Source organism: Larus michahellis, chromosome 12 (assembly GCF_964199755.1).
Source record: "Larus michahellis chromosome 12, bLarMic1.1, whole genome shotgun sequence".
In the NCBI taxonomy this organism is placed as follows: domain Eukaryota; kingdom Metazoa; phylum Chordata; class Aves; order Charadriiformes; family Laridae; genus Larus; species Larus michahellis.
In genome coordinates, this window is record NC_133907.1 from 13,303,397 (window position 1) to 13,328,457 (window position 25,061).

Sequence of the window (25,061 nt, forward strand, 5' to 3'; positions counted from 1 at the left end):
GGTAATTGCATCCATGGGTATTTTAAAAAGAGAAGCCGATGCTGTGGCTCGGCAGCAGCTCTTGGCTGGTTTCACTCCCTCAGGAGGGTCTCCACCGCTCGGCTCGGACCTGTTTGCTGGCCACATCGGGGACCTGGGCTGGGCCAGGAGAGCGAGTTGCACGAGGTGGGGGAGCAAGGTCATCCAAAGGGCTTGTGGTGCAGCAGCATGCTTCGTTTAATTACACATGAGGAACGATGCCATCACCAAGATGGAGAACGAGGCACATTTGGTCACCGAGTCTACATTTCACAACCATCCCTCATCTTCACCAGGAACCCAGCCGGGACAACCTCGTTCATACCTCCCCTCCTGCAAGCCCAAGAAGTTTGCAAGTTTTCAGCCCTGATCAAATCCTGCTTTTCCCCCAGAGTTTCAAACCACTTTCACTCTTCATCTCAGCACCAACCGCACACAGATAAATCACACAGTCAAGAACTGCTCTTTTGTATTAACAAAAGGCGCATTCAGTTTGCTCTCCAGGTCAAACACCTCCAATCCCAAAGCAATCCCCAATGCCGAGCGTCACCCTCGTGTCAGCCCGATGCGGGCACGTGACGCAGAGGCAACGAGCAGCTGTCACGGGCCACCAAGTCCCACAGCCAGCGGGACACTGCCCCTTGGTGGGACCCAGCCTAGATCCTTGTACCACCACCACACAGCAAGCGGGGGCATTTCCAAGAAACACCTGTGCACCCCAGCTCTCCGTGCTGCAAATTTGTTTTCAACACAACCAAGCCGATTAGAGAGCCACAGGGACTGCTCTCCCAGCCCTCGGCAGCCAGCGAAGCCTTGGCAGAAACGTCAAGAGAGTTTATCCCTGAGCATCAAAGGTATTCAGCGCTGCATGGAAACCGTTTAAGAGTTGAATCAGAAGTTAGCACCTGAGCTTGGCAGAAATGTAGTTTTTTCACAGCTGCGGTAATACCTATAATCAATGAGACAGGCCTGACAGAAGGTATATAAAGAAGTCTGTGTGATGGCTGCTGTGTGCAGAGGACACTAGTCCCCCCAGCCAGGGGCTGAAGCTGGAGACCGTCCACCTCATGGGCCCTGGGCCTGATCCAGTTGAGGATGGCCTGCTCAATGAAGATCACGGCATAAGCTTGCTGCAGGTTGCTAGCCATGCAATCCAAATTTAAGATGCGTTATCTTGAGCATCCAAGTTAAAAAAAAAATATATTTTTTTATTATTATCAAGAATAGTGGTCAAACAGTTCATTTCCTTAACATTTCTTCATTTCATTGAAGAAGGTCTGAGACCCCATTCCATGACTCCTCAAAGACTGCACAAAAGACTTTAAATTAGGTCAAAACAAGTGGGCACGCAATGATACAACCTGGGATGATCTAACCTGACTGTCAAGTACTTTGTATATACCTCGCATAATACTTATGTCACCTGCCCCATCACACGATGTTGACAACTCTCTCAAACTTCTTCTCCCACAAGTTCTACGTGATTTCTGCTTCCCACCACCTCAAGTAGTAGAAGATAAGTAACGATGCAAATATAGCTTTGTGGTTGCTGGGAGCTGGGGAAGCAGCTTGAGAGAACATTTACACTTTTCAGAAAGAAAAAAGAAAGGTCCAACTTTTTGCCTTCACCGATCCCTGCTACATCCTCAGACACCAAAGCACCCGCTCCACGCCAACACAAACCGAGAGGGCTTTTGCTGACAGCTCTCCTCCACCGAGCTTCCTGCGCTTGGATGCCATAAAGAAAGAAACTGCACACGGGGTCGTTGTCAGCGAGTGGCTCCTTCGCTTTCAGAAGCTATCTCACTCAGCTTAAAGCACTTTCATCTACAGAATATGACTTGAATTCAGAAAACCCCTTCAGATCAGATGAGGGAAAAGAGAGAAAACCCTTTGACAAACTGCAGAGGAGCAGTGTCCGTCGTGGCAGAGGAGCGGGGATGCTCCCCACAGGAGGTCTGGGGTCCAAACCTCCAAACCCAGAGGCGCAGCTCACACCGGGGATGGAGCTCAAGACTCCCAACGCTTACAAGACTGCTCTAACAGCCTTCGGGGGCAGTCTAGGGGTCTCTGGCCTCGTTGGTGAATACTTAATGTAAAGTGGAACTGAAATTCTGCAGAACATGCTTTGCCCTGGTGCTTCAGAGCAGGTCACTGATGTTTCATCCTCCGTCTGAGATGAGCACTTTAGTCTCAGCATGTACAGTGATATTTTTTTTTAAAATTTATTTTGCTTTGTATTTACATGCTGAGCTTATTAATACTAACAAAATACATAGTTTAGACCACCAAATTAAAAAATAAAACATAATTCCTACAGGGCTTACATGGGTTTAAAGCATCCCATTTATCAGAGCAGTATCTCTGAACATTGAAGACGTAACTCCTTGATGCTGGGAACAAGGAGTTGCAGGCAACAGCAGAGAGCGGGCAATATATCCCACTTGTCTCCCTTCATCCCTTTGAGAGGTCTCTTGTCCCGGGATGAAAGGCCCTGCCCAAGTCTCCACGTCAGTATTGCAAGTCTAATGCCTCCCATACCCTCTTCAGCAAGAGTCAGCTCAGAGGAATTATAGTTTTCCTTTCTGCAACAGTGGAGAAAAGCTTCAGTTTGCCAAAGTATATTGCATTTCCCAAGAAAACTGCCGTTTTCAAAATAATTAACAGCCATTAAAATTCCCCATTAAGTTTCGCCATTAGCAAGGGCAGGACCATTCGTCCTCTCCACCATGGTGAAAACTCTGCTTACTTCTGTATTAAACCTGGTTTTGTTAATGAAGCATTTTATTCCATCCTGTTCGCTTATAAGAGAGCTCCCCCACCAGCAGATCCCTCACAGCAGGGAGTTTTTCATTACATATTTAACACTACAAGAGCCCAAGCGTCACGGGCCGCCTTTTAGCTGTCACAACCCAAGAAAGGCGACTTCCATCGTCTGGGTTTGAATGGCAGGTGGCCCTGTGCTCACTGCGTCCCTTACACCTCCGTATTTGCCGTCGGGGAGAGACGAGCCCCCTCGCGCCCTCCTGCTATGGCTGCTTCCGTGCAATGGAGGAGAAAAGAGCTAAAAAAACCCCACACTTGCAACATTAAGACAAGAGGAAAGCCAGGCTCGAGCTTTGCGTCATCTCCCATCGATTCCACCCTCCAATATTTTGACTTTAAAATCTATAGTAACAACAAAATGCTCTGGTAGCTAAACCCACCTTAGTAAGTTCATTAAAGTAATTAATGCTTAAGTGGCTGCTTACACTGCTCTGCTGACAGCACTAATTACAGGTTGCAGAGGTGGATCCCGGTGACAGCACGGGGAACCAGGAGCTGGTTTGAGGCTCGTGCACGGTACCGGGAAGACGTGCAGCCCCATGCAACCACTTGGGCCGCATCCAGCCCTCCCCTGCTTTTTCCTGCTACTAAACACAAAATTCAGGTTCTCCAGCGCCGAGTACAACTGAGCAACTTTGGTGAAAGAATACATCTTTTTCTGCTTACCAACACCCAGCAGAAGAGGTCCATAGCATCTTTTTCAAGAGCAAGTCCTTCAAGGACGGGAGCGGGTGATCAGGCCCTTACAGACCATTGCGAGGACAGGAATCAAAGCGCTCTGGTTCCTGGAGATGCCATGGACCATTTTATCCCTCGTGAAATGAAATGGGAGGGTCACACTCTCACTCACTAAACCAGGGGTACAACCTTCCTCAGACAAGCAGTCCTGTCCTTCAAACACGGGCAGGGATCCACAGCTCAGTGCGACTTGTGCCAAGAGCACATGTTTTGGGAGATGCAGGAGATCTGATCCTCACTACTAGGTCTGTGGTTAATTATAAGATCTCTCCTCAACTGTTTTTGGTCCTACCTTTGTCTGTAAAAAAACAGAGTCTTAAAAAAATTGACTACTTTCCAAGCAGCTGTTTGTAACAAATGCTTCTGGGATGTTTCCCACATTTCCCAGACTGAAGCCAATCCTACTCCAAGCCTCCATTACCACCCCAGTTAGTGCTACAACAGAGAAATCCGCTTCATTTCTCTACATCTCATCATAAAGAGTAATTCCTGAGGAAAGGAGCCCACCAGACCAGGAGCATCCAACGAGGTCAGGATCTCACATGAGCAGCTGCAACCAGTTCAGTTGTATAATGGAAACCTGACCTACAAATCTTGAGCCAAATTCTAGCTGTTCTCCTTTGAAAAGGCAGCGTGTGAAAGCTGCACGCTTCTCCTGCCCTGCTGCTGCCAGCTCTTAGAGCCGTAACCTCTGGCTTGGCTCCACACTCCGACAGGACCATTGCCTTTCCTCCATCCAGCACACCTGGGAAGAAGGGGATCGCCAGCAAAACACAAGTTAAAATGGGCCCTGGTTGCACAAGTTGGATAATCTGTGCAACCTATTACTAAGGGACGGAGCGTGTTTTGCTGGCCAAGATCTCCATGCATCACCACGTGCCTTCGGTTGAAGAACACAAAAAGGAACAGCAGGCTCTGGCGCGACCTCTTCCACCTAATAGGGCACTGGGAGCACGGAAGCAAGGGACGGGTTCCCAACAAACACGCATCCCTCACAGATCAAATGGCCACGTTCGGTGCTCTGGGGACAGAACAACTGCGGGGGCTAAAAGGAGCAAGATGACAATCAGGCTTGGCACGAGGCACGGATAGTTTTCGGGACAGACCGTGTTAACCTCTTCACTGCTGAAGCTGCACTCCGTCGAGAGGACTGTTCCTCTAGACAGCCCCAACAAACCAAATTGGTTTGAGGTGTTTTGTGCCTGGAATGCACCAACAGCATCGAAGAGACTGAAAAGGAGAACATACACACCTGGGATGTCTACCAAATGAAACTGCCATAAAAGCGGAGGTGAACGCTCAGCACACGCAGGCGAGGTGCAGGCGAGGCCATCCCCACTGCAGGCAGAGAGGAACAAATCATGGCAGCTGTGATCTGAAGAGTCACCGTGGCAAGGGGACAAGACGTAAGGCAATGCCACCTCCTCCACCCCAGCACCAGTCAGGAGAGCCCCAGGCAGATGGGAGCTCAGACAGACGGGAGCCCCAGGGCAGCTGGGCAAGACGTGAAAACCCTCCCTTGGATTTCTAATCCACAGTAAGAACCCAAGAGCATTAGAAAGAGCTTCTTCAAGGAACCGTGGGAGAAGCAGGAGCTCTCATAAAGAGCTCCTCACATTGCCAGCAGGTTTGGGATGCTTTGCAACCATCTGGTCCCTCCTTCCTCCACCCCAGAGTATTTAAATCAAGGAGTTTCTTCAGATAGTGGACTAGATTTGAATGACAAGGTTTCCTCGACTTCCTGGCGGGCAGTCCCTTCCTTTCCAGTACTCTTGCTGGAATGAAGGAGGAATTTGTTGCTGAGGAAGCCCATCCCCCAGGACTAACCCAGCAGCGAGAGACAGGGGCCAGGCTACGCAGACCCACTGACAGGTCCTATTTGGCCACGTTTCTGCACCAGCTCCCACCAGTCCACGTCACCCAGGGTACCGTATCTCCCCTCACAGATAACGCTTCCCTTTTCACGACAAAAACAGCTTGATAAAAACTGCTGACCCCTGCTCGACTTATCGCAGGAGAGAAACGAAGCCAGTTTGGGGTCAGGAAGGGGCTACAGGAGCCTCTTTGGGAGATGCTCCTCTGCCTCCACCTGCCTTTCCAGACAGCCGAGCGCCGTAAAGAACAACAGGAGCACAGCGAGAGATATTTTAGACATCGCATGCAGCCACAGAGGAGGATAACTCACTAAAAACCTAATTAACTTAACGACCGTAGCGGCAGCTCTGCGAAACCCAGGTGATTTCAGAGGACGCGGGTGCCTCGCTGCCGCTCTGCGTCACGGGAAGCGCCGCGGCCGAGCCCCGGCGCGGGGCAGGAACACGGAAATTTCCCCCCCCAACTATTCTTATCTTCTCTCACAGTAACACCAGGCTCCTTTTCAAGACCGGGGCCCGTTCAGAGCAAACAAACAAGCCGCTGCTGCAGTCGCTAAACCCCGCGGCGGCCGGGAAAGGGCCGTAAATCACACACACAGGCAGGGTTTACACACAGAAGCGACGAGGAACTTGCATCTGCAATGATTTTATGGAACACCAGCATGGATAATGGTTTTGTGCTCCTGGAAACAGGTGATTTAAATTCCAGGGTGTCACAGATTTTAACCCTGAGCTAGTTTTTCCTCTCTTCCACGCTCTAGCATACATCACCATTATTGGGAGAGCAGAACCCACAAAAATCCGATTTCCTGAAGACAGAGTACAAGAAAATGATGTTTTCTACAGCAAGTCAGTTCAACAGAGGCTCAATAAAACATGATTGATAATTAGTGTTTTCTTTTTGACAGCTAGTAGCAATTGTCTTCTCCTTATATCTAGTGCATTTGCCAATTTAAAACTAATCTGTCCAAAAATGAAACAAAACATCTGGCAAAAGATTCCCAGTGAATATTGGCTAAGATTTACGAAGTTATATACCAGAGTGTCACCTGCTACAGAATCAGACAATTTAACAGTAATTAGGGTAGAGCAGAGACAGCCTTACGGAAAGAGCCATCAGGCGAATGGAAAATGGCTGGGAGCAGCTAAATCAGTTTACGTTTCCCCTAACAGGGGTAGATCAAAAGAAAACTAACCCTATTAGGAAGGAGAGAGACACTGATCCAGATTCATCGAGCAAAGCAGAACAGCTATCAAGTGACATTTATGGCTGCTTTCCTTACCAGGGTCGCACAAAGCAGCCAGCGTGTACCAGCGGATCTGGCCCAGATTTACAGGTAGACCCTTTGAAATAAGGACACTTCCCTGCCCCCAGCTTACTTTCCCACTTAAGCAGCTGCCAAACAGAAAAAAAAAAAAAAGAGGCCATAAAAAAAAGCCCCCCAAAATTTAATTAAATAGAGTAAGCGATGCTCATTGCCTGTTGGCAGTGCCGTTCTCCCTGCACCGGCAGCTTGTCCTCATTACGGGCAGGTCGAAGCCGCGTTGCCAGACCAAGGCTCTTGGCTCAGCCCGGTTCAGCCAGCAGAAGGGCCACGCTGGAGGGACTTGGTTCAATCACTGGCTGTGCCCATCTGGAAGGGGCTCCTTCATGGAGCATCGTGTGTCCTCAGGCATCCCGCTCCGAGGATGCACGCCGCTGTGGTTACGTGGTCCCTGATACAAGCTGGCGTTGGGACTAAGGCAGGGCATGTGGGTGCTCCCCCCGGCATGCTCGCAGCGCCGAGACTTGCAGAAACACAATGCACGCACACCCCAGGGGCACCATGCCTGCCTTCCCAAGGGAATCCCAATATGGATCATGGATCCCAGTACCTGCATCACCCGGGGCACCTGGGAGCCATCACCTCCTCCAGCAAATCCTCCCCCCTGCGAGATTAGCGCCGTGTTACGCACAGCTGCCACCACCGCTTACAAAGGGCTACTTTTAATTAAATGTGGCCACTCGGCAACTTGCTGGGTGCCTGGACTCCTGCTCCACTGGTCATTTGTTAACCACTACCTGAAAACCCTCTGCCACGCACAGCACGGCTACGGGGCTTCTCATTGACTACGGGGCCAGCTGGTGCAAGTGCCTTTGGAGCAGGACGCAGCCAGGCTGGCACGGTGGGACACCCCACAGAGCCCTTCGCACACCCACCCTCCCCAACCCCACGGGAACGACTCGCTCCGCAGGGGTGACGATGGAGCCAAAAGCTTGGAGAAGGCTTCCCTGGCCGTTTCCCTGCACGCTCCTGCCAGTCCCGCTGTTTTCCGGAGTTGCACGCATCCCAGGTGGATGCACAAGCACATGTACACGTTTGCTTTCCCCCGGCCCATGACATTTTTGCTCAGGTTAAATGCCTGAGCCCACAAGTCAGCATTTTACACTATCACTCTGTACGCTGCCAATGGTGCCAAATCTAAAGAGGTTTTCATGGCTCCAGGAGGCTGTCCCAGTGCCAGCGGCAGGCTGCACCACTCCTGTGTGGTGGGTATCCTGCTCTGGCAAGACCTCCAGCCTTCCCTTCACCCACCCCACAAGCATTTCCACCAGCAAACCCTTTGCTAACAGCCCTCGGAGCTCTAACGATGAGACAAGTCGCTCTCGTGCAGAAGCGAGAACCTCCCATAGCATCGGGAACACACGGAGCACTCCCAGACCCTGTGTGCAGGAGACACTCCTGCTTCTCCTGCTTCAGAGCCACCTCCTGTCCACCATGGGAAGGTGACCTCCCATCCATCAGGCTTTTACCGCAGCTGCGGAGAATTCAGACCTCTCAACAAGAGCAAACGGGTTTCTGCAACAAAACAGCCAGTGCCTAACGTCCTCTCGTATTTTAGTGAGAGAGAATAAACGTAGCCAAGGCTTTGCCTGAGTCTCATCAAACCTCCATGTTCATGAACAGGTCAGACAGGTCTGAGACCTCCCAAGGGGCTGATAGCAAGTTGGATGTTATTAGGACGTAAGACAGAAACTGTTTGGGACAGGGCAAAACTGCAAGGCCAACTTTTCCCTCTGCAGTGTGAATAAATATCTCTTGCCCCCCAAGTCCCAAGACGCCGTGGCCTGTGGGTGACAAAGCTGTTATTTTCCTCTCCCAGTTACACAGCAACCAGTGCTGGTGCCTCATGTCTCACCCCCTCCAATCAGCCTGCTGGGTTTTGAAACCCTCTCCAGCATCCCAGCTGTGACATCCCAGGACCTCCGCAGGCGATGCTCCATGGAGGAGCTGCTTCCAGCGGGCACGGCAGAGACAGGAGAGCTGGCAAACAAGGTGCCACAGCAATAAACAGCGTGTCGTAAGGAGGAGTTTTAAAATAGATGTGAGCAGCTCAGTGGGTAGGTAAACAGGATCCCCCGTTTCTTTCCTGTTCCACAGCTGGAAAAGCCACAGCCCCTTCCTCTGGGAGGGGAAGGAGGAGGGTGGGGAGCCCATGGCACCAGGGCTGGTTTCCACAACTGGGTAATGGCTGCCAGAGGGAACCACTGCTCCCCACAGCAAAGAGACGAGATGATGCTCCCACTGCTGCTGGGCACTCCTGGTGCTGATCGGGGCAACCCCCAAGGGGGACAAAATGCCGTGTCAGTATATTCTAATAGTGTGGGGTAGGAGTCCTTAACTGGGTGGTCTTTACACCAGCATCCAACAGAAAGGAGCTGAGCATTTTTCAGATGGACTCTGTATTCTTAAGGAGCACAAATGCATTGGGTGACCAAACCAAACTGACTTCAGTAGAAGTTAAAATATCCAAACGCGTTTAGAGAGCTGTGCCAAAATCCTCAGGGATACACAAGAAGCCCCCAGTTAATGGCAGCCGAATGTGCTCCTGTCAGAGCTTGGTCTAGAAAGGCTGAATGAGCAACGTGTTTCTGGAAGCTTTCAAACCCAAGAGACTGATACGAGGATCAAGCAAAGCCAGATGGCCAGACCTCTGTCTCATCACCCTTGCCTTGCTCCGGGCACGGCTCCTTCCACCTCTCGCTGTCAGTCCCACTCCACAGGAGGAAATCAGTCAACAAATATTGCCCTTCAGCTAGAAGACAAGTCTTTGAATGTAAGTGAAACAAGAAATATTCCCTGTTGTCTTGTTCCCCTAAGGATAACTGGACAGATCAACACTGCAAACATTCCCCGTTACTAAACACGTGGGAAATCTCAGAGCACTGAGTGATACAACACAATGACGACCCAAATCTTCAACCCCTGCTACAGATTCGATGCTGACCAGTCCTGAAATGACAATTTTCTTTTCTCTGAGGAGTGATGGAAAATTGCCACCGATGAGAATAATTTGGGTCAGGGGGCAGAGCGGCAGCTTGTTCATCGCTATTTCACAACCACATGATTAAAGTTATGGTAAAATAAGTTTCCTGTGAAAGCACACAGGGAATCTTGCTTAGATGCCCTTTAAGATGAAATTTTAAACTCACTGGCCCTTCTAATAAAAGCAAAATGGACTGCCAGCATCCCTCCACGGTCCGCTGTCACCTACCAACCCAGATACATTGTGATTCTGGCACAGCATCCAGCAGCAGGTTGGAAGTTGACCGGTTACAGTCTGGACTGAAGCTTCATATCACATTCAGGACTCGCATCGTTGTTTTGACAGCATCAGCTTTAGGAGGAAAGAAAACCCTGTGATCAACTGCCTGACAAACCAGGAGGATGTCACTGCAGATCCACGGGGAATGTCCTCCTTCACTGGAGCTCTGGCTCTTTCTAATGCCTACTATTTCAGGCTACCAAACCAAAATTTTAATTAAAAGAAGAGTCCCATTTAAGTTCCCGAGGAGTCCTGCTCTGGCCTTGCTCATTAAAGACAAACTGACAAGATCCGACATGAAAAAATAAACCAGGTCTGAAAAGTTTGAGAGTCACAGAAAGAGTCTGAGCTCCTAAGTAGGTTGAAGCTCGCTCCCTGCAGGAGCGCCATACGTTGTCCAGCCCCAGGTTTCTAAGTCAGAACCTGGTCTCTGTAGAGCTGACAGACTCTCCAGAGGGTTAATCACAGCACCCCAGTTTGGATCTCACCTGTCTCCACTGACAGCACACGAGAATGGAACCCAGCATTGGTGGTCAGATGCAGAAAGTGCTCATCTCTCCACGTCCTTTACGCAGTGAGATGGCTGTCCTTCACTGCAGGGGCATTGCTCCTTTCCAGCTCCAAGAGACTGAGAGCTGGTATGGACTTCCTTGCCCCAAGCCGTTGGGCAGACCCTAGATATCCTGCAGAAACCTCAGCACAACAGAGCTGCTCCATCCCTGTCCAAGGACTTCATGTTTTCATTCCAGAATATTCTGCTGGTAAAATTTTCCTTTTATTTAAGTACATGCTTTTCTACCCATGGGATCCTTCAGATTGGGTAACTTACAGAATCACAGAATGGTTTGGGTTGGAAGGGACATTAAAGACCATCCAGTGCCACCCCCTGCCCTGGGCAGGGACACCTCCCACCAGACCAGGTTGCTCAAAGCCCCGTCCAACCTGGCCTTGAACCCCTCCAGGGATGGGGCAGCCACAGCTTCTCTGGGCAACCTGGGCCAGGGGCTCACCACCCTCACAATAAAGAATTTCTTCCTGATATCCAATCTAAATCTCCCCTCTTTCAGTTTGACGCCATTACCCCGTGTCCTATCATAACACTCCCTAATAAAGAGTCCCTCCCCATCCTTCCTGTAGGCCCCAATTTGAAAGACTTTGACTACACCAAGCCATCATGTCTCACTACGTTCAAGCCTTACCATTTCAACCAGAAGCATGCAAGTATCAGCACTTGATCTCCAACCTTTGCTGCTCTGTATCAGACCAGAGTGGAAATAACTTTGAAGGCGCCAGAATCTCCCCCACCCACCCAAAAGGGTGGATGTTTCCAGGCAGATGCAGCTGTAACCCAGGACAAAATACAACCTGTGTGCAGATAACACTGCTCTACTGTGGAAACCACGAGCTGCCAACTGGGTTAAAACATGGCTGGTGCAACCAGTGAGAATGGTGTGAGAATGACTTTCAGGTTAATTCCTGCTCTAGTCTTCCCTTTTAGAGGTCAACATTACAGCAGTAGTCTTTAGGAGGAAAAAAAAAAAAAAAGTGTTTTTTCTCATTTGGTGGCTGGTTATGGTGGGTTTTTTCCTTATTAATAGGCTCTCTCTTGTCAGCCCAGGTAAAGGCACACAAATTGAAGTGAGAATTTGAAAATTCGCTACACAAATTCAGAGCTTGGTGCTCTTGCACTCAAGGCAGGGACCACTCCATTGTGCCACCTTCAAAGCAAATCCAGGCAGGGCAGAGGAGACCACCAGGAAAAGGGAACTGAGATCTAGCTTGACATCCTTGGCCAAACCGACAGATGCCGCAAACTGTTCTAAAATGTATACGGAGCACGAGAAACACAACCGAGCAACGACAGCCAGTTTCCTACAGGAGTAACATTTACAGCCCGTCTGCCTCACGCTATCCGGGGAATCCGGAGGCCAAATTCGGCAATAAGCAGTTGCAAATTGCAGGGGCCTCAGTGGAAACTGCATCCGCTCGCTAGGAGCTGCACATGGGCTCTTGTTCCCCGAATTACAAGGAGCGCAGGGTGCTTGATTGCATCTTGGCTCTTGATTACAAAGGCATCAGCAGACAGAATTAAACAGTTCGCTTCCTGGCCTATTTAGCATCATTTAGGTGACGGGTTAGAGGGTAGGCAAGGCTGAGGAGATGTTTTTAAGAGCTGTGCCAGAATCTGATTTTAATTTTTTTTTTTTTTTATTTTATTTTTTGTTAAGACGTTTGCAGTGAGTGATAAGGTTTCTCAAAGATCTGGCCAGGCTCCAGAGGAAAAAACAAGCAGTGAAAGTGTATGTAAAAGCAGCTCTGCACGAGGTTATAAGGCACCGCCTGAAGCAGCTGCCATAGCAACTGCTATTAAAGAAAGAATTAGAGCACTCCGCACGGAAGTAGGAAAACTCGCAGTCAATAAACGTAAGGATGGCATGCAAAGCAAAATAAAGGGGGGATAAATATAAGCAAGTGGGAAAAATATGGAGAAGTGAACAAGAAGCAGGGCCGCTCGCACAGGTATCTCCTTTCGTGTTGCAGAGATGCCTATAAATACACTAAGACACCTAACTCCAACCTCATTAGCAAGCATTTTAGATACAGTTGATCCTGCCTTGGGGCAGGAGGTGGATTACATGACCTCCCGAGGCCCTCTCAACCTCTATTTTCCATGATTCTAGGAGGAAGAAATCTACACCAGCTGAGCTGACCCGAATCCAGAAAGGCAGGAATTTAAATCTGGAAAAAAAAATAAAAAATAGATTTAATCCACTTCCAAGTTCTCCTTGACCAGGATCAGGGGCAGAAAGCGGACCCCGCAGCCAAGTTCTTCCTGCCTGGAAACTACATTCAACCACTGCGTTTTCAACTGCATCAGGGCAAAGCAGCCACGTGAGGTTTAGCCCTGCAAGAAGGCTTCACCTCCAAAAATATTCATTTCCCCACCAATATTCATTTGCAAAGAAGAGGGGGGTTTGGGTTTTAGGGGTTTTTTGGATTGGTTTATGTTTGGTTGTTTTTGTTTTTCTTTCTTTTCCCAAAATACATTTGAAAACACGGCGATGCTGCAAACCTCCAGGTACCAGCGAGCTCTGGAGCATGATCAAGATAACGTCTTACGTGCTTTTGGCAGAATTGGATTAGATATCACAACACAGCACCACGGCGAGGCAGAGCCTCTTCTGTCGGTGGTCACAGCCAAGGTGGGAAGACAGACGACATTTCACTCCGGGTTGCTGCTGCTTCTTACGGAGAAGATACCAGAGGCCCCCCACTGGGCTGCTATTTATGCTCTCTGGTTCCTTGTTATTGGAGTGGGACAAAGCACGCAGTTAATGGGAGCGTAGGAAGCAGCACACACCTGGAAGGCAGCCAGGCAGGCGAGAAACACGTTGCTTGCAAGAAACCCCATGTCACAGAATCATAGAATCTTCATGGTTGGAAAGGACCTTTGAGATCATTGAGTCCAACCATACACACACACACAAAAAAAAAAAAAACAACCCAAAAAAACCACCACCAAAAAAACCCCTGACAACCTACAATCTCTGCGCTTCAGAGCATGCCCTGAAGTACCAAAGCCCCCCGGGGTGAGGAGCTGGCTGGGCTGTAGCGTCAGCCCTTCCATGCCGTTATCCCACCGAGCAGGCAGCCAGACGTGCTGCTTGCAGTGCTTCATCCGACCCATATCCATGGCCATCGCTGCATTTCCATCCTTTGGTCCCCCGTGGGCGGATGGCAGGCAGTCATCACCCCCTGGGGAACATCACAAGGACAACCAAGCTGGGAAGTTACCGGCTAGAAAAAGCCACCGATATATCAGCAAGTATCAGGCTCAGATCAGGAAGTTCTGGCTTCGACATTTGGCAGCCTGTGGATATCAGTAAATAAGCAGCCATCCAAGGCCACCTCCACGTCATTGGAAGCCGAGCAGCCAGGACAGGGAAGGGAAAGGTTAAACACCAGCGATTTAGCACTTGGTTGTACGTACGAACATCTCTGGGCACCTGGTTGAATTAAGGTCCCATCGATAATCTGCCTTCAGCTGACAAAAGCCCCGACGCTCCCGGCGAAGGCGGCCGTGGCATCCTGAGCCCTCCCTGCTGTGATTTGGCCAGGCAGGTTTTGCAGAGCAGATGGTGACCTTACATATCCCACCTGCTGCACCTCGCATGCACAGCCCTAAGAGCTTCAGCCTTCACTCCCCATCGCCCAGATCTCCTTTTGAAAGGGAGCACTGCTTACTCACGGTTGTGTTAGAGAAACAACCAGCAACAATACTAATGAACCAGAGAAATGCCCAGTTTGCATTTAGGGGTACATGCAACCAAGGAGACACTGGTTCTGAGTTTCTCCTCCAAAACACATTGTGGACAAATTTTAGAAGCCAACTAAGCGATTTAAGCCACTTCTCGTAAGAAACAAAATCTGGGATTGGCAACAGTCATTGGACAACCCCTGTTTGATTTAAAACACCTTGAACCCAAATAGACCATCTTTACTGAAGGGATGAGTAGATTGAATCCAATGTTTACTCATTGTCTTGTAGTGCTCCTACAAGATACATAAGAAATATTGTCAGCGGTATTGGAAATGGTGGAATCTGGCACACGCGAGAAACAGAAACGGTGCAAAATTAACCCATTTCCATCACGCGAGCCGAGAACACGCGCTCTGCCGAAACAAGGTGGGAGCCGAAAGATGTGCCCATGGAGGCGGGGGCGGGCAGCCGGGTCTGGGGGTGGAGGTGTGTGTTCCAATTTTGATCAAAAAAAATTCCAGCCAGGATCCCGCCATCACTGTTTCCTAGCAAGGACAGTCAGAGCGCATTCGCGCGCGGGGTTTCAGTTCTTGTTTTAGTCAAGAAAAGCAATTGCTTGCAAGCAATGGCTTGGGCGATGAGCCGTGCTGTGAATCGAGAAACTCAAAAGACGCAGAATTTCTGGTCTGTAGGCATGGAAAGAGCCTGTTTCTCAACTCGCACATCTGGAAACAACCAGCAGCGATGCTCAGTGCACGCAACAGCCAGCGCCTCAAGAAGAGACACCCCGGGATCCTTCGGAAAGGGATTACAAAGGGGCTTGACCCACTGAAACCAAAGCTGGGGTCACATTTTATAAATCTCATCTGAAGTTAAGGAAATACTTCATTTTGTTATTTAAAAAAATAATTTTTAAAAAAAAGTATTTCTGATCAAACTTTTTTGTTTCAAGAAAGGGTTTGCAACAAAACGTTTAGGTTGCCTGCAGATTTGGGGGAGGAGGGCCTCACCCCAGTAAAAACCTGAGATGGACTTTCAGCATCAACATCCAAAAAGAAAAGTTGGCATTTCAAGCTCTTATGCAAATGGAAATAATTTTCCCACTTGATTGCAATTTCAGGAAGTAAGAGGGGGGGAAAAAAAAAAAAAAGATTATTTACTTGTTATGACAACAGAGACAGTTGCATATTCAATACTGCTTGTGCTCCCAGATGCCATCTAGTTAGCTGCCATATGCAAGCCACCCCGCGTTGGCATCGCATCCAGATTGCATGAAAAAGCCAAGTTAAACGTGGCCAAATATGTGAATCTGCTTTTGGAAGACATACCAACCACCATTAACAAAATTAACAAAATCCATGGTTGCCAAGAGCTCCCACACGCAGCTTCCTGAAGAGGACGGGTTTCATTTCCACACCTATGGAGTTCAAAACTCAAGAAACGCCTTTGTTATTTAACAGAAACTTTTCATTTCTGACTCGAGTCATTCCCCAAATACCCAGATATACACTCAGACCGCTGGTGATAAAAGAGATATTTTCTTTTTAGAGCCCTTCAAAGGGCACAACACCCAGGAGAAAAATCCTCTCAGACAGATAAATGCACTCGCTCGTAGACTTGGACACAGGAGCCCCATGTAAAAAGCTTCAGGAGACTAATAATGTGGGTGGAAAATTAAGGCACCTCATAAAAGGTTTTTAGTAACAAGGGAACAGATCACATCAACTTGGAAAGGTTAAAGAAAGCAATTTATAGACACTAATTAGGGCCTCTTTTTAAAGTGCCTTTGCAAATGACAAGGTTGGGTTTATTCCAGAAAGGTGCAAAGGGAGCGCGGTGGGAGCTGCCTGGGGACGGCTCCTGGGGGGGTTCTGCCACGCTCGTCGTTACCAACACTTACAGGAGATTTAAGGGTCGGCATGAAGGGAAACGGGGGGATGTATGTATACAAATAAGCTGTGCAATGCTTATACCCTCCCCAGGGAAATCTCCACACCGGCACAGGACCCGACGAGCCCCAAGCTTGTGCCCGCTGCTCTGCTGACGGGGACCGTTCCGCTGGATGCCAAGTCCAAGGTCAGCAAATCCAAGACTTCATTCACTTGCTGGCTCACCAGCCGTACAGGTCTGCACGGTTAAACTGCTGCAGAAATGCTGCTTTATGCAACACACTGGCTCTGACAAAAGTTCTGCTTGCAGGATGAAGTGCCAGAAGGTGGGAGCTGAAGGACTTTGCAGGGATGCTCTCCCAGAGCCATGGCCGGTGCCTGCGGGGAGACAACTCCCATCCCAGAGCAGCAGAAACCAGGGCACCTCCAGTGCTGCTGGAAGGTGACTCGGTCCTTCGGGGGCTTTATTTCTCCATTGGTTTGACGAAGGGAACACAGCTTACCCCCAGCCTAATGCAAACACCTGCACCTTCTGCCACTCAACTCGGAAGGAGCTCCCCCTGCAAACGGGCCGGGTGTGCAAAGGGACTTCCAGGCAGCAAATGCCACACGTCTGCAGAGGCAGCCACTTTACCCACCTCTGGGATCTCTTTTGTCAACTTACAGAACGCCAGCTCCTCTCCCCGCGCTCGGGGGCTGCTTTTACAGGAGCTCAGCGATGTAGAAAGACTCAGACACGACAGCCCTGCCGCAGCGGCGGATGCTTTCGGGGATGAGGTGCTGCCCTGGGAATGGCGGTACCAGCCTCCTCCCCACCGTTTCGGTCCATCACCTTGCAGGACAGCCTCGAAGGGCCACAACCTTCAACAGCCCTCACAGTTTATTTATAATCAGTACGGTAGCTTATAAAGCATGGCTTTGTTGCGTTGTAAAGCAGCTCTCCTTCGCAGCCGTTAGAGCAGCCCGGAGGTTGTACGCAACACGGCCGCTCACCATCACCTCTGCCCATACCGCTACGTCCTCCCCTTTGCACCGTCCTCCTGCAACCACGGCAGATCCTGCCTAGAGCTGGGTGGGAGCTTGAACATATTTCCACTCAAACCGGTGACTGTGATGCCCCTCCACAGCCTGCCCTGCCCGGCGCCTCCGTGGGGGTGCTCTGCTGAGGTCCAGTACGGCAACTGGGAGTGCTCTGCTGTCACCTCGGAGCTCACCCATGAACCCTCTGTAGATATTTCAGCTTTCCAAACCACAGGTCCCAGCCAGCACGCTGCAGCCCAGGGGGACGGCTGCCCTCGGTCTGGGATCATTGCCCATCACCTACTTCTCCCCAGCATGACTGTCTGCTCGCATCTGCCACCAGCGTGTTTGTGGCACGCTCCCTACCCTGGTTCTGTCAGCAGAGATCCAAAGGAGCTTTTAATAGCAGGTTGTTTGTTAAACCTGGGATATTTTGACAGATCTGTTGCAGAAGATGTGAGGAACGAGCAGGCAGGAGCCGTCACCCCTCTGCAGCTCCTGCCCACGCCAGGGCTGATGCTCCCCAGGAGCCCTTGCCTTCAGTCCTGCTTCACCACCACGCCGAGAGACAACACACCCAGCCACCCCTGGACTCGGCCATAGACAAACCTGGATTTCTTACATGGGAAAGAAGTCCTCTTCTCTCAGGCCATCATGTATGCACAGCCAGAGAGGTCACAAGCTAGGTGGGAAGCTGAGGTGGCTCAGCCTGGTGGCCATCCATGGGGACGAGGGAAGGTGCTGCAGATACCCACAGGCGCACGGGAGCCGAGCAAAACGAGCGCTGCTCTTTCAATTACACCCGGGCAAGTGAAGCCAGCACGTCCAGGTCCCCAGGGACGCAGGGCTGCTCCCTGAAGGGCAGGGCAGGGTTTTGAACTCACCGATTCCATCCCACAGGGCTTGACCCACCACCTCCGTCAGCGGGGTGACACTAGAGGACCCCTCCCGGGCAAAAAGCCAACTCGCTATCCAACTCCGCTCTCTTTTCCCCGCCAATTTCATTGCACAGTGCCTACTACCATCCCCTCTCCCACCTCAGGAGGGAGAATGTTAAAAATAAATACAAAAGTACAGAAAAGTGACAAAGGCTGGAAAGGGCACACCCGCTCGGAGGTGACACGTGCCAGCTGCACCCCCGGCTCCCTAACCTTCCTCACGCTAACTTCTCAACTCCTTCATCATTTATATTTCACCTCCCCCTCCACTTCCCACATGGAAACAAAAGATGATTCATGCACCAAAATAATCACCCGGCACCTCCAAAAGCCCACGAATTCCCTCACTTTGGCCTAGGGCACCCGATAAGGAATTTCCCCACTTTGGCATCTGGGTTTGACTCTGTCCCCTCCTCCCTCCCCTTTATTCTGGTCCCACAGCACGGAGGGGGCACAGCAGGGACAGAATCTGCCCACACACTATTTTTAGGACTTAAATTATTGACCACAAATTTAAACACTCGATGCATCTGAAAAATCCAGCTACGCAGGGGAAGCGCCTGTGGCGCCGGGGATACTGCCCCTGCCCTCTTCGGAGGGTGGAGAGGCTGATTTTCCACCGAGCAGGGAAATGCCTTGATCACATTTGGTGTAACCAGCATCGCATCTGACCGATGGTTAAAGCCCACTACCTGGCTCCCCTACGGAAAGAGGTCAACGCGATTACAGCACCAAAGGAGACCTGCAGTGACGGATTTTCCCTTATAGGAGGAAAAGAGTGAAGCTGTGAGCTGAAAGCTCGACTCCTGCACCCTCAACGGCAAAGTATCCGTGTCCACATGCGGTGCGAGACCGTGGTCCGCAGGAGCTCTGACACCAGCACATCAATGCTGGTGCCTGCACACACCAGCCCTGCCTGCGCACTGCCATCGGGGTGCGCAGCCATCTCCCCCGGTGCCGTGTTTGCAAAACGCCTCTGCTACTTGTGCGTCTCACACAAAATAAAAACGCATTTTTAAGGCAGACAACGAAGCCGTTTTTCTCCTTCCAAACTAACCCCCTGGCCCAAATCCAAAACCAGAAGATGCAGAAAGCAGAATTACGAGGTTGGGCTTCTCGCAGACCCACTGGCCCCATCGCACCCCCCAAACCAAGCGCTGAGCAGAGGCACCACTGCTGCACGAAGAGGAGAACAATGAAACACTCGTTTTTCACCCCAACACAGCGACCTGTCACTTACAGGTGGGCAGCTGGGTACGAAACCCAAAGCCATACCCTGCCAGGCATCTGCCAGCGCAGGCAGAGGCGACAGAAGTCATAAATCTGCCATCTCAGGCAATGCCAGACACAATTTCACAGTAGGGCTCTAGTTGCCTTTGCTGCTGGGGCTCTCCTAGAGCAGCCCAGAGAGAGAAACACCAGTTCACTGGAGCAAAGAGCTGCGAGCAACTGTTAAACCTTTAAAGTAAGGAAGAAACAAGTAAAAGCCTGCAGTTTCCAGGGCATTATCACAGGCCTGCTCTCCTGGAGAGAGGCTACAAACGCACACAACAGCACAGACACACAGCAGGGCTTGGCAAACGCTCCCAACACACCGCCCAGGCAGGCACCGCTGATGCAAAACATGCACTGGTAGGAGATGAGGACAAGTTACGGTGCACAAAAGGCCTTCTCAAAACGGGACATGACTTTGGGAAGATTCCTCACAAGACAAGATGAGGTTCTTGCCTTCCACCCACGTACCAGGCAAGTATATACTGCTTCTTGTAAAGGATGCTGGAAACCAGAGCAACGTTCACCAGCGGAGATGCAAGTCAAGAGGACAGGTTTTCTAAGCATCTCCTCTTGTCTCTGCCATGCCAAGGGACGAGGAAGATCACACCAGTTTCACTACCTGGCAGAGTGACAACCCCAAAGGCTGCTCCAGGTCTCCTACAAGAAATGTTTTTACTTCTCTGCTAAGAATTTGCCCTTATTTCACAGTAGGGTTGAGCCCGCTATCTTGACATGGACTTTATGAGTAGTGGTACAGCGTGATTGGGTTGGCTGGAAACCAGGCAAGGATGGCGCTAAACCCCAAAGCATTTAAGAAGAGGGGAGCAGATGGATTTATATCTCTTACAGATATCCTCAGCAGTGGGAAACCAAATGGCTGCCCGCTGCTTATAGTGGCAGGAATGGGAAAATAGGTGACCCAAGCTCTCTTCCCAGAGAAAACTTATAAAAAAGGATCACTGCGTTGGCAGGGAAGTGTTCTGCATGTCATTCATAAAAACCATAGGAGAATTCCAGTGTTCATTGTAGGAAGAGAAGCCCAATTCTCTCACTTGGGAGAGTAGCAAAGGCCGCTTCTGGGGTCCTTTTGGCAGGGCTGAGGAGCCCCCACGGCCCGGCAGCAGTGCTGGTGGAAGCTCCAAAGCTCAGCTCAGCTGCCCCATTTCCAAGCCACTACCAGAGCCCTGGCTCCCCACAGCTCCCAGGTTTCCCACCGTGCTGCGCTGAAGCTAATGGCGATTGACTTTAGACGTTATTTTTTTTTTGCTCCCTTCAGTTTTTGAAGCAAAAGCAAAGCGTTTTCATCCACGTTGAAATGGTGCAATTAAACCAATTTCTGAACAATTTGCAGTTCTCTTCTATAGGATGCATTAAGCAAAGCCACGTTTTTCAGTATTTTGAATAGGGAAAGAATTCATACATCCACCTAACTCTCAACCCATCCCCCCGAGCAGGGAAGCTGAAGAGATTTACACTGACATGTAAATCCCTGCAACAGACTTCTATAAAACCACTAAAAGAGGCACACCCAGAAGGCAAAGAAGTGTTTCACGCCTTCTGTAAGTAGAAAGTGTGAAAAGGAAAAAGATGAAAGCTGCCTCCCTTTCCCCAGATCTCAGCCATAACTCCTGCCCTATCCTGGCATTCCTGCGCCCACTCCTGAGGTCAATGTAGGTAACGCTGGTGTCACACAGGGCTTTGGGACCCCCGTAGCTATATCACAGATGGCAACACTCTGGAGACCAACATCACGTCAAGGGTAGTCCAGTCCATGGATGTCTCCGCACACCATGGCACTACGGACCTCACACATAGCCAGACAAAGAAATCGCCAGATACAAGTGCCATACCTTCCTCCAAGTCGTTCCTCAGAGAAGCCTCCAGCAGAGCAACGCTGGCTTCAAAAGACACTTTCTTTCGGTTAACAGCATTTCTCTTCTTTTCGTGCTTCCGCTTCTTGTGCTGCATCTCCTTCTCGTACTGCGCCCATTTCTTCAGCTGCTGAGCCCTCCGCTTCTGGGCCGCCCGCAGCCTCTCCAGCGTGGGCACCTTATCCAGCAGCTGCAGCTCTGTCAGGAGGTCCACGTGGGCATCCATCGCTTCTGCTGAGATAGCGGGGATGAAGGATGTCCCAGTGGGAAACGACGTCCCACCGCAGGTCCTCTGGATCACAGCCGCCTGCTGCTATACCAGCATCTTGAGGCTGAGGTGGGAAGGGCCCATTGCAGTGCCTGATGAGAATACGGTGGAAACCTGAAAAGAGGAGGAAAGTGTGAGGGATCGAGTCTCATCATTCGGTGCAGACAAGCAACTAAGACCAGCCCACTGGAAAACGCGACAGGCAATACTTACCATCTCAAAAGATAGCTCGCTTCATTGTGCTTTAATTGGTTCGTTGTTGTGATTCTACCCCTCACCCACTCCAAAGAGCCAAGCAAAACCCTTTTGACTAAGCAGTAGTTTTAGCGTGCAATTCATTCACCTCTACAGTTCAAGTTAGCCCTCTCCTATGAGCAGAAGAAAGTCTTAATGAGCAAAGATCTTCCATAATATTTCACATCATGCCTCAGACGACTCAGGAGATTTGAGTACGGAGACACATCCTCCCCTCCAGCTGGTCCCTTCCAGTGCAACCATCACCCCTCGTTACAGGCATCCCCAATACCGCAGCCAGGACTGATGCACACCAGCAGCTGCCCCCCTGAAGCATTTTGGTCTGAGCAGCAAAGCACAGGGCAGAGGGGACCAAGACTGCAGCGGCAGAGCCCAGGGAAGCCATGGACACCAGACAAGGCCATCCCAGCACAAACAACCCAGAGGCTGGAAATGCATGGGGCCACCCATCTGGCACCCCGAGGCCAGGCAGGTTTTCCCAGAGGAGCTCTACCCACCAGGAGCATCATCTGCACTCTTCTACTTCATCCATAAGTCCCTTCTCACCCCAGCCCTAGCCAAGGACAGACGGATAGGACATGGCTCCCAGGGAGGTATTACTAACACTTAAACTGCCTCAACTACTAAGACATGGGGTTTTGTGTTCATTTCTCTCTTTAGGTTGTGTTTTTCGTTTTGGGTTGGCTTTTTTTTTTCCCCCACCACACACTAGCTCATTCTGGTTTTGCCGTATGGGCTTCACAAGCATAGCAGTGAGAGCAGTTAAATCACAGCCCCGGACTCTCAGTATGACCATGACGATCAGAGACCTCAGAGAGCAGCACTACCCGCAGGGCGATCGGCCGGGGGAATCAACCCATGGCCAGCAACCCCATCACCTGCTGCGCAGGAGGAGGAAATGTGTCACAGAGTTAAGGAGCAGTCCGACAGGGAAAGGTGCATTTGAACTACAGCCAATGTCACGAGCACATTGAACGAGTCCTTTGCAAACAGACCCGTGCAAAGCACATCGAATGGCAAGGTGAGCCTGCCAAATGGAGGTAAGCCGCAAATAACCACGCAGGAGATGAGAGCTCTCACGGTTCAGCTGGCTTGGAGAGGGGAAGGGAAAAAAAAAAAAAAAATAGGTTGATGAGGAAGGGAGACCATGGAGAGCTTAAGTATTCACAAGCACCTGAGAAAGCCCCAACAGGGCAGCCGACGCCATGCCTTGCTCAACTCTCCTGCTCCAAAAGAGAGGAAGCAACAGTCTTGTACACAGTGGATGCAAAGCATCTGTGGGAAAAATAGCAGCAGAAGAAAGGGCGCTAGACCTAGGTGGGAGACGTGGTGAGGGTACCAAACCTTACCCCATCCACCCAAGCCAGGAAGAGCCACCATTCGTCCCTCCTCAGAGGGCGAACAGCCCAAATCGTGGAAGATTATCCGGAGGAGCTGCAGGGAGACGTCCATGCCATGCAGCACATCCACCACGTCCCCGTGAATTGCGCAAGGCTGAGACATCTACTCCTTCCAAACATCGCTAGAGACCTTCCATGGGGGTTTGACCTTACCTATAAATATCTGGGCAGACTGACAGCGGGGCACGCCATTTCCTCCGCGAGATAATTGGTTTGAGAACTGAAAACAAACAAACCCAGCCAGACCACACAGGCAGGTCCTGGGCACTCGCTTTATCCAGTAAATGGCCAACAGAAGGCCAAGGGCAGCTTCAGCAGAACCTGCAAAGCTTATTTTGAGGGTTTCAGGAGCGACCTGAATATAAAAGCCCCTCTTCCATCCCATAAGAACTTAAGATTGCAAAAAAATGCTTTAGTTCCAAAATTAGACTAACCCAAATCCTTGCAAAAGTTTTTCATAAGAGACATACTTCCTAGACATTCAAACACTTGCCCAGGATGGAAGATATCAACTCAGGAGTTTAGCCGGCCACTGGGATGCGAGGGAAGAGTGCCACCACAGCTCCTCCATGGCACGAGAGCCCCACGCAGCTCTCCCCGGCCCCTGCCCGCAGCCCCCACCAGCTGGGACTCACCGCGGCCCCCACAAACCCTGCTGGCAAGAGCGGCGTAAACGCAGCCTGCTTCCCAGAAAGCTTTATTGTGGGGCGGACGCATTTCCCAAGCGCAGGCACTTGGCTGGAAAGCTCTTCGCCACCTCTGGTGAACTCCGCTCCCCTCGCGGGCGTTCCTGGGGAGGTATCTTTTTTGGCGATCTCTGCTCCAGTAACACCGGCTGCAGATCTGAAGCCCCGTTCACAATACCCCGACGGAGGGGAGATAAGGGCAGGAAATGCCTCTCGGCATACCACACGCGGCACTCCCACCCCGCTGCTTTTCCAGGCCACTTCTGCCATTGTTCGCTGAAAGATGAACAAATATTTTCCAAAACACACCTGAAGTAGAAGCGAGGAGCTCATTCTGCAGGCTTATTAAAGCAAAGAAACCTTATTTCAGTGTTTCCCTGTTTCCTTGAAAAAAAGCTGGAAGCTTTCTCGGTGGTATTAGGACTGCACCTTGGAAAGAGCAACAGGATTTGATTTATAAGGAGAGGAGAAGCGTGGCTTGCTCTGCTTGTTCGTGTTTCAGCTTTCCTGCATGCACCTGGTCCTCCAGCAGCTCACAACAGAACAAAAGGGAGATAGGAGCGGCCTACAGAGGGGAAGGAAATGGGGAGGGGAGAGCAAGGAACACCAAGATACATCTTCTGGAAGTACCAGACACCAGCCTCTCCTCAAACCAACCAGCAAATGAACCTCTAAAGGAGCAGAGAGGTCACCCTGAGAGGTCTTCCTGAAGGGGACACAGCTCAGCTTCTCCCAGACTTAGTTCCAAGTCCCCTAGCACCCTCCGCAGACCCCAGAGCCTCAGAAAGACTCTGGCTCCATCACCCCGGCTGACTGTTTTCCAATGATCTAGTTTCTTCCAGGTACCAAAGAAGTGGCACATTGACTCCTCATTGCACAAACTGGCCAGTCTAACTACAGCGCAGTCCCAGGCCCCAGCATTTGTTTACCTGCAAGGCGACAGAGAAGCTGGCTGTGTGGGTGTCTGTGGTTTGCAAGGCATCGCATTTTGGTTTCTGTTTTATTTAAAGAAAAAAAAAAAAAAAAGTGCCGTTCCTCGTGTTCGACCGAGCTGCGTTTCCATGAGCTCAGCAGATCTGCCTGCCGCCATGCTGAGGACATCCTGCCAGACACACACGGCCCCCGGCCCCGCGGGGACAATGGGCGACTATTTCA

At 50.6% G+C, this 25,061-nt stretch overlaps 1 protein-coding gene across 2 annotated transcripts in view; it reads right to left on the bottom strand.

The window, feature by feature from the left end:
• The window catches only part of PPP1R16B (protein phosphatase 1 regulatory subunit 16B), a 62,149-nt gene that overhangs the window by 21,371 nt on the left and 15,717 nt on the right, over nucleotides 1-25,061 (bottom strand). For both annotated transcript variants that reach the window (XM_074605082.1, XM_074605083.1), the window contains exon 2: nucleotides 21,277-21,679. In XM_074605082.1, the coding sequence (XP_074461183.1) occupies nucleotides 21,277-21,523 (247 nt within the window). In that variant the 5' untranslated portion in view covers nucleotides 21,524-21,679. The remainder of the gene's footprint in view (nucleotides 1-21,276; nucleotides 21,680-25,061) is intronic.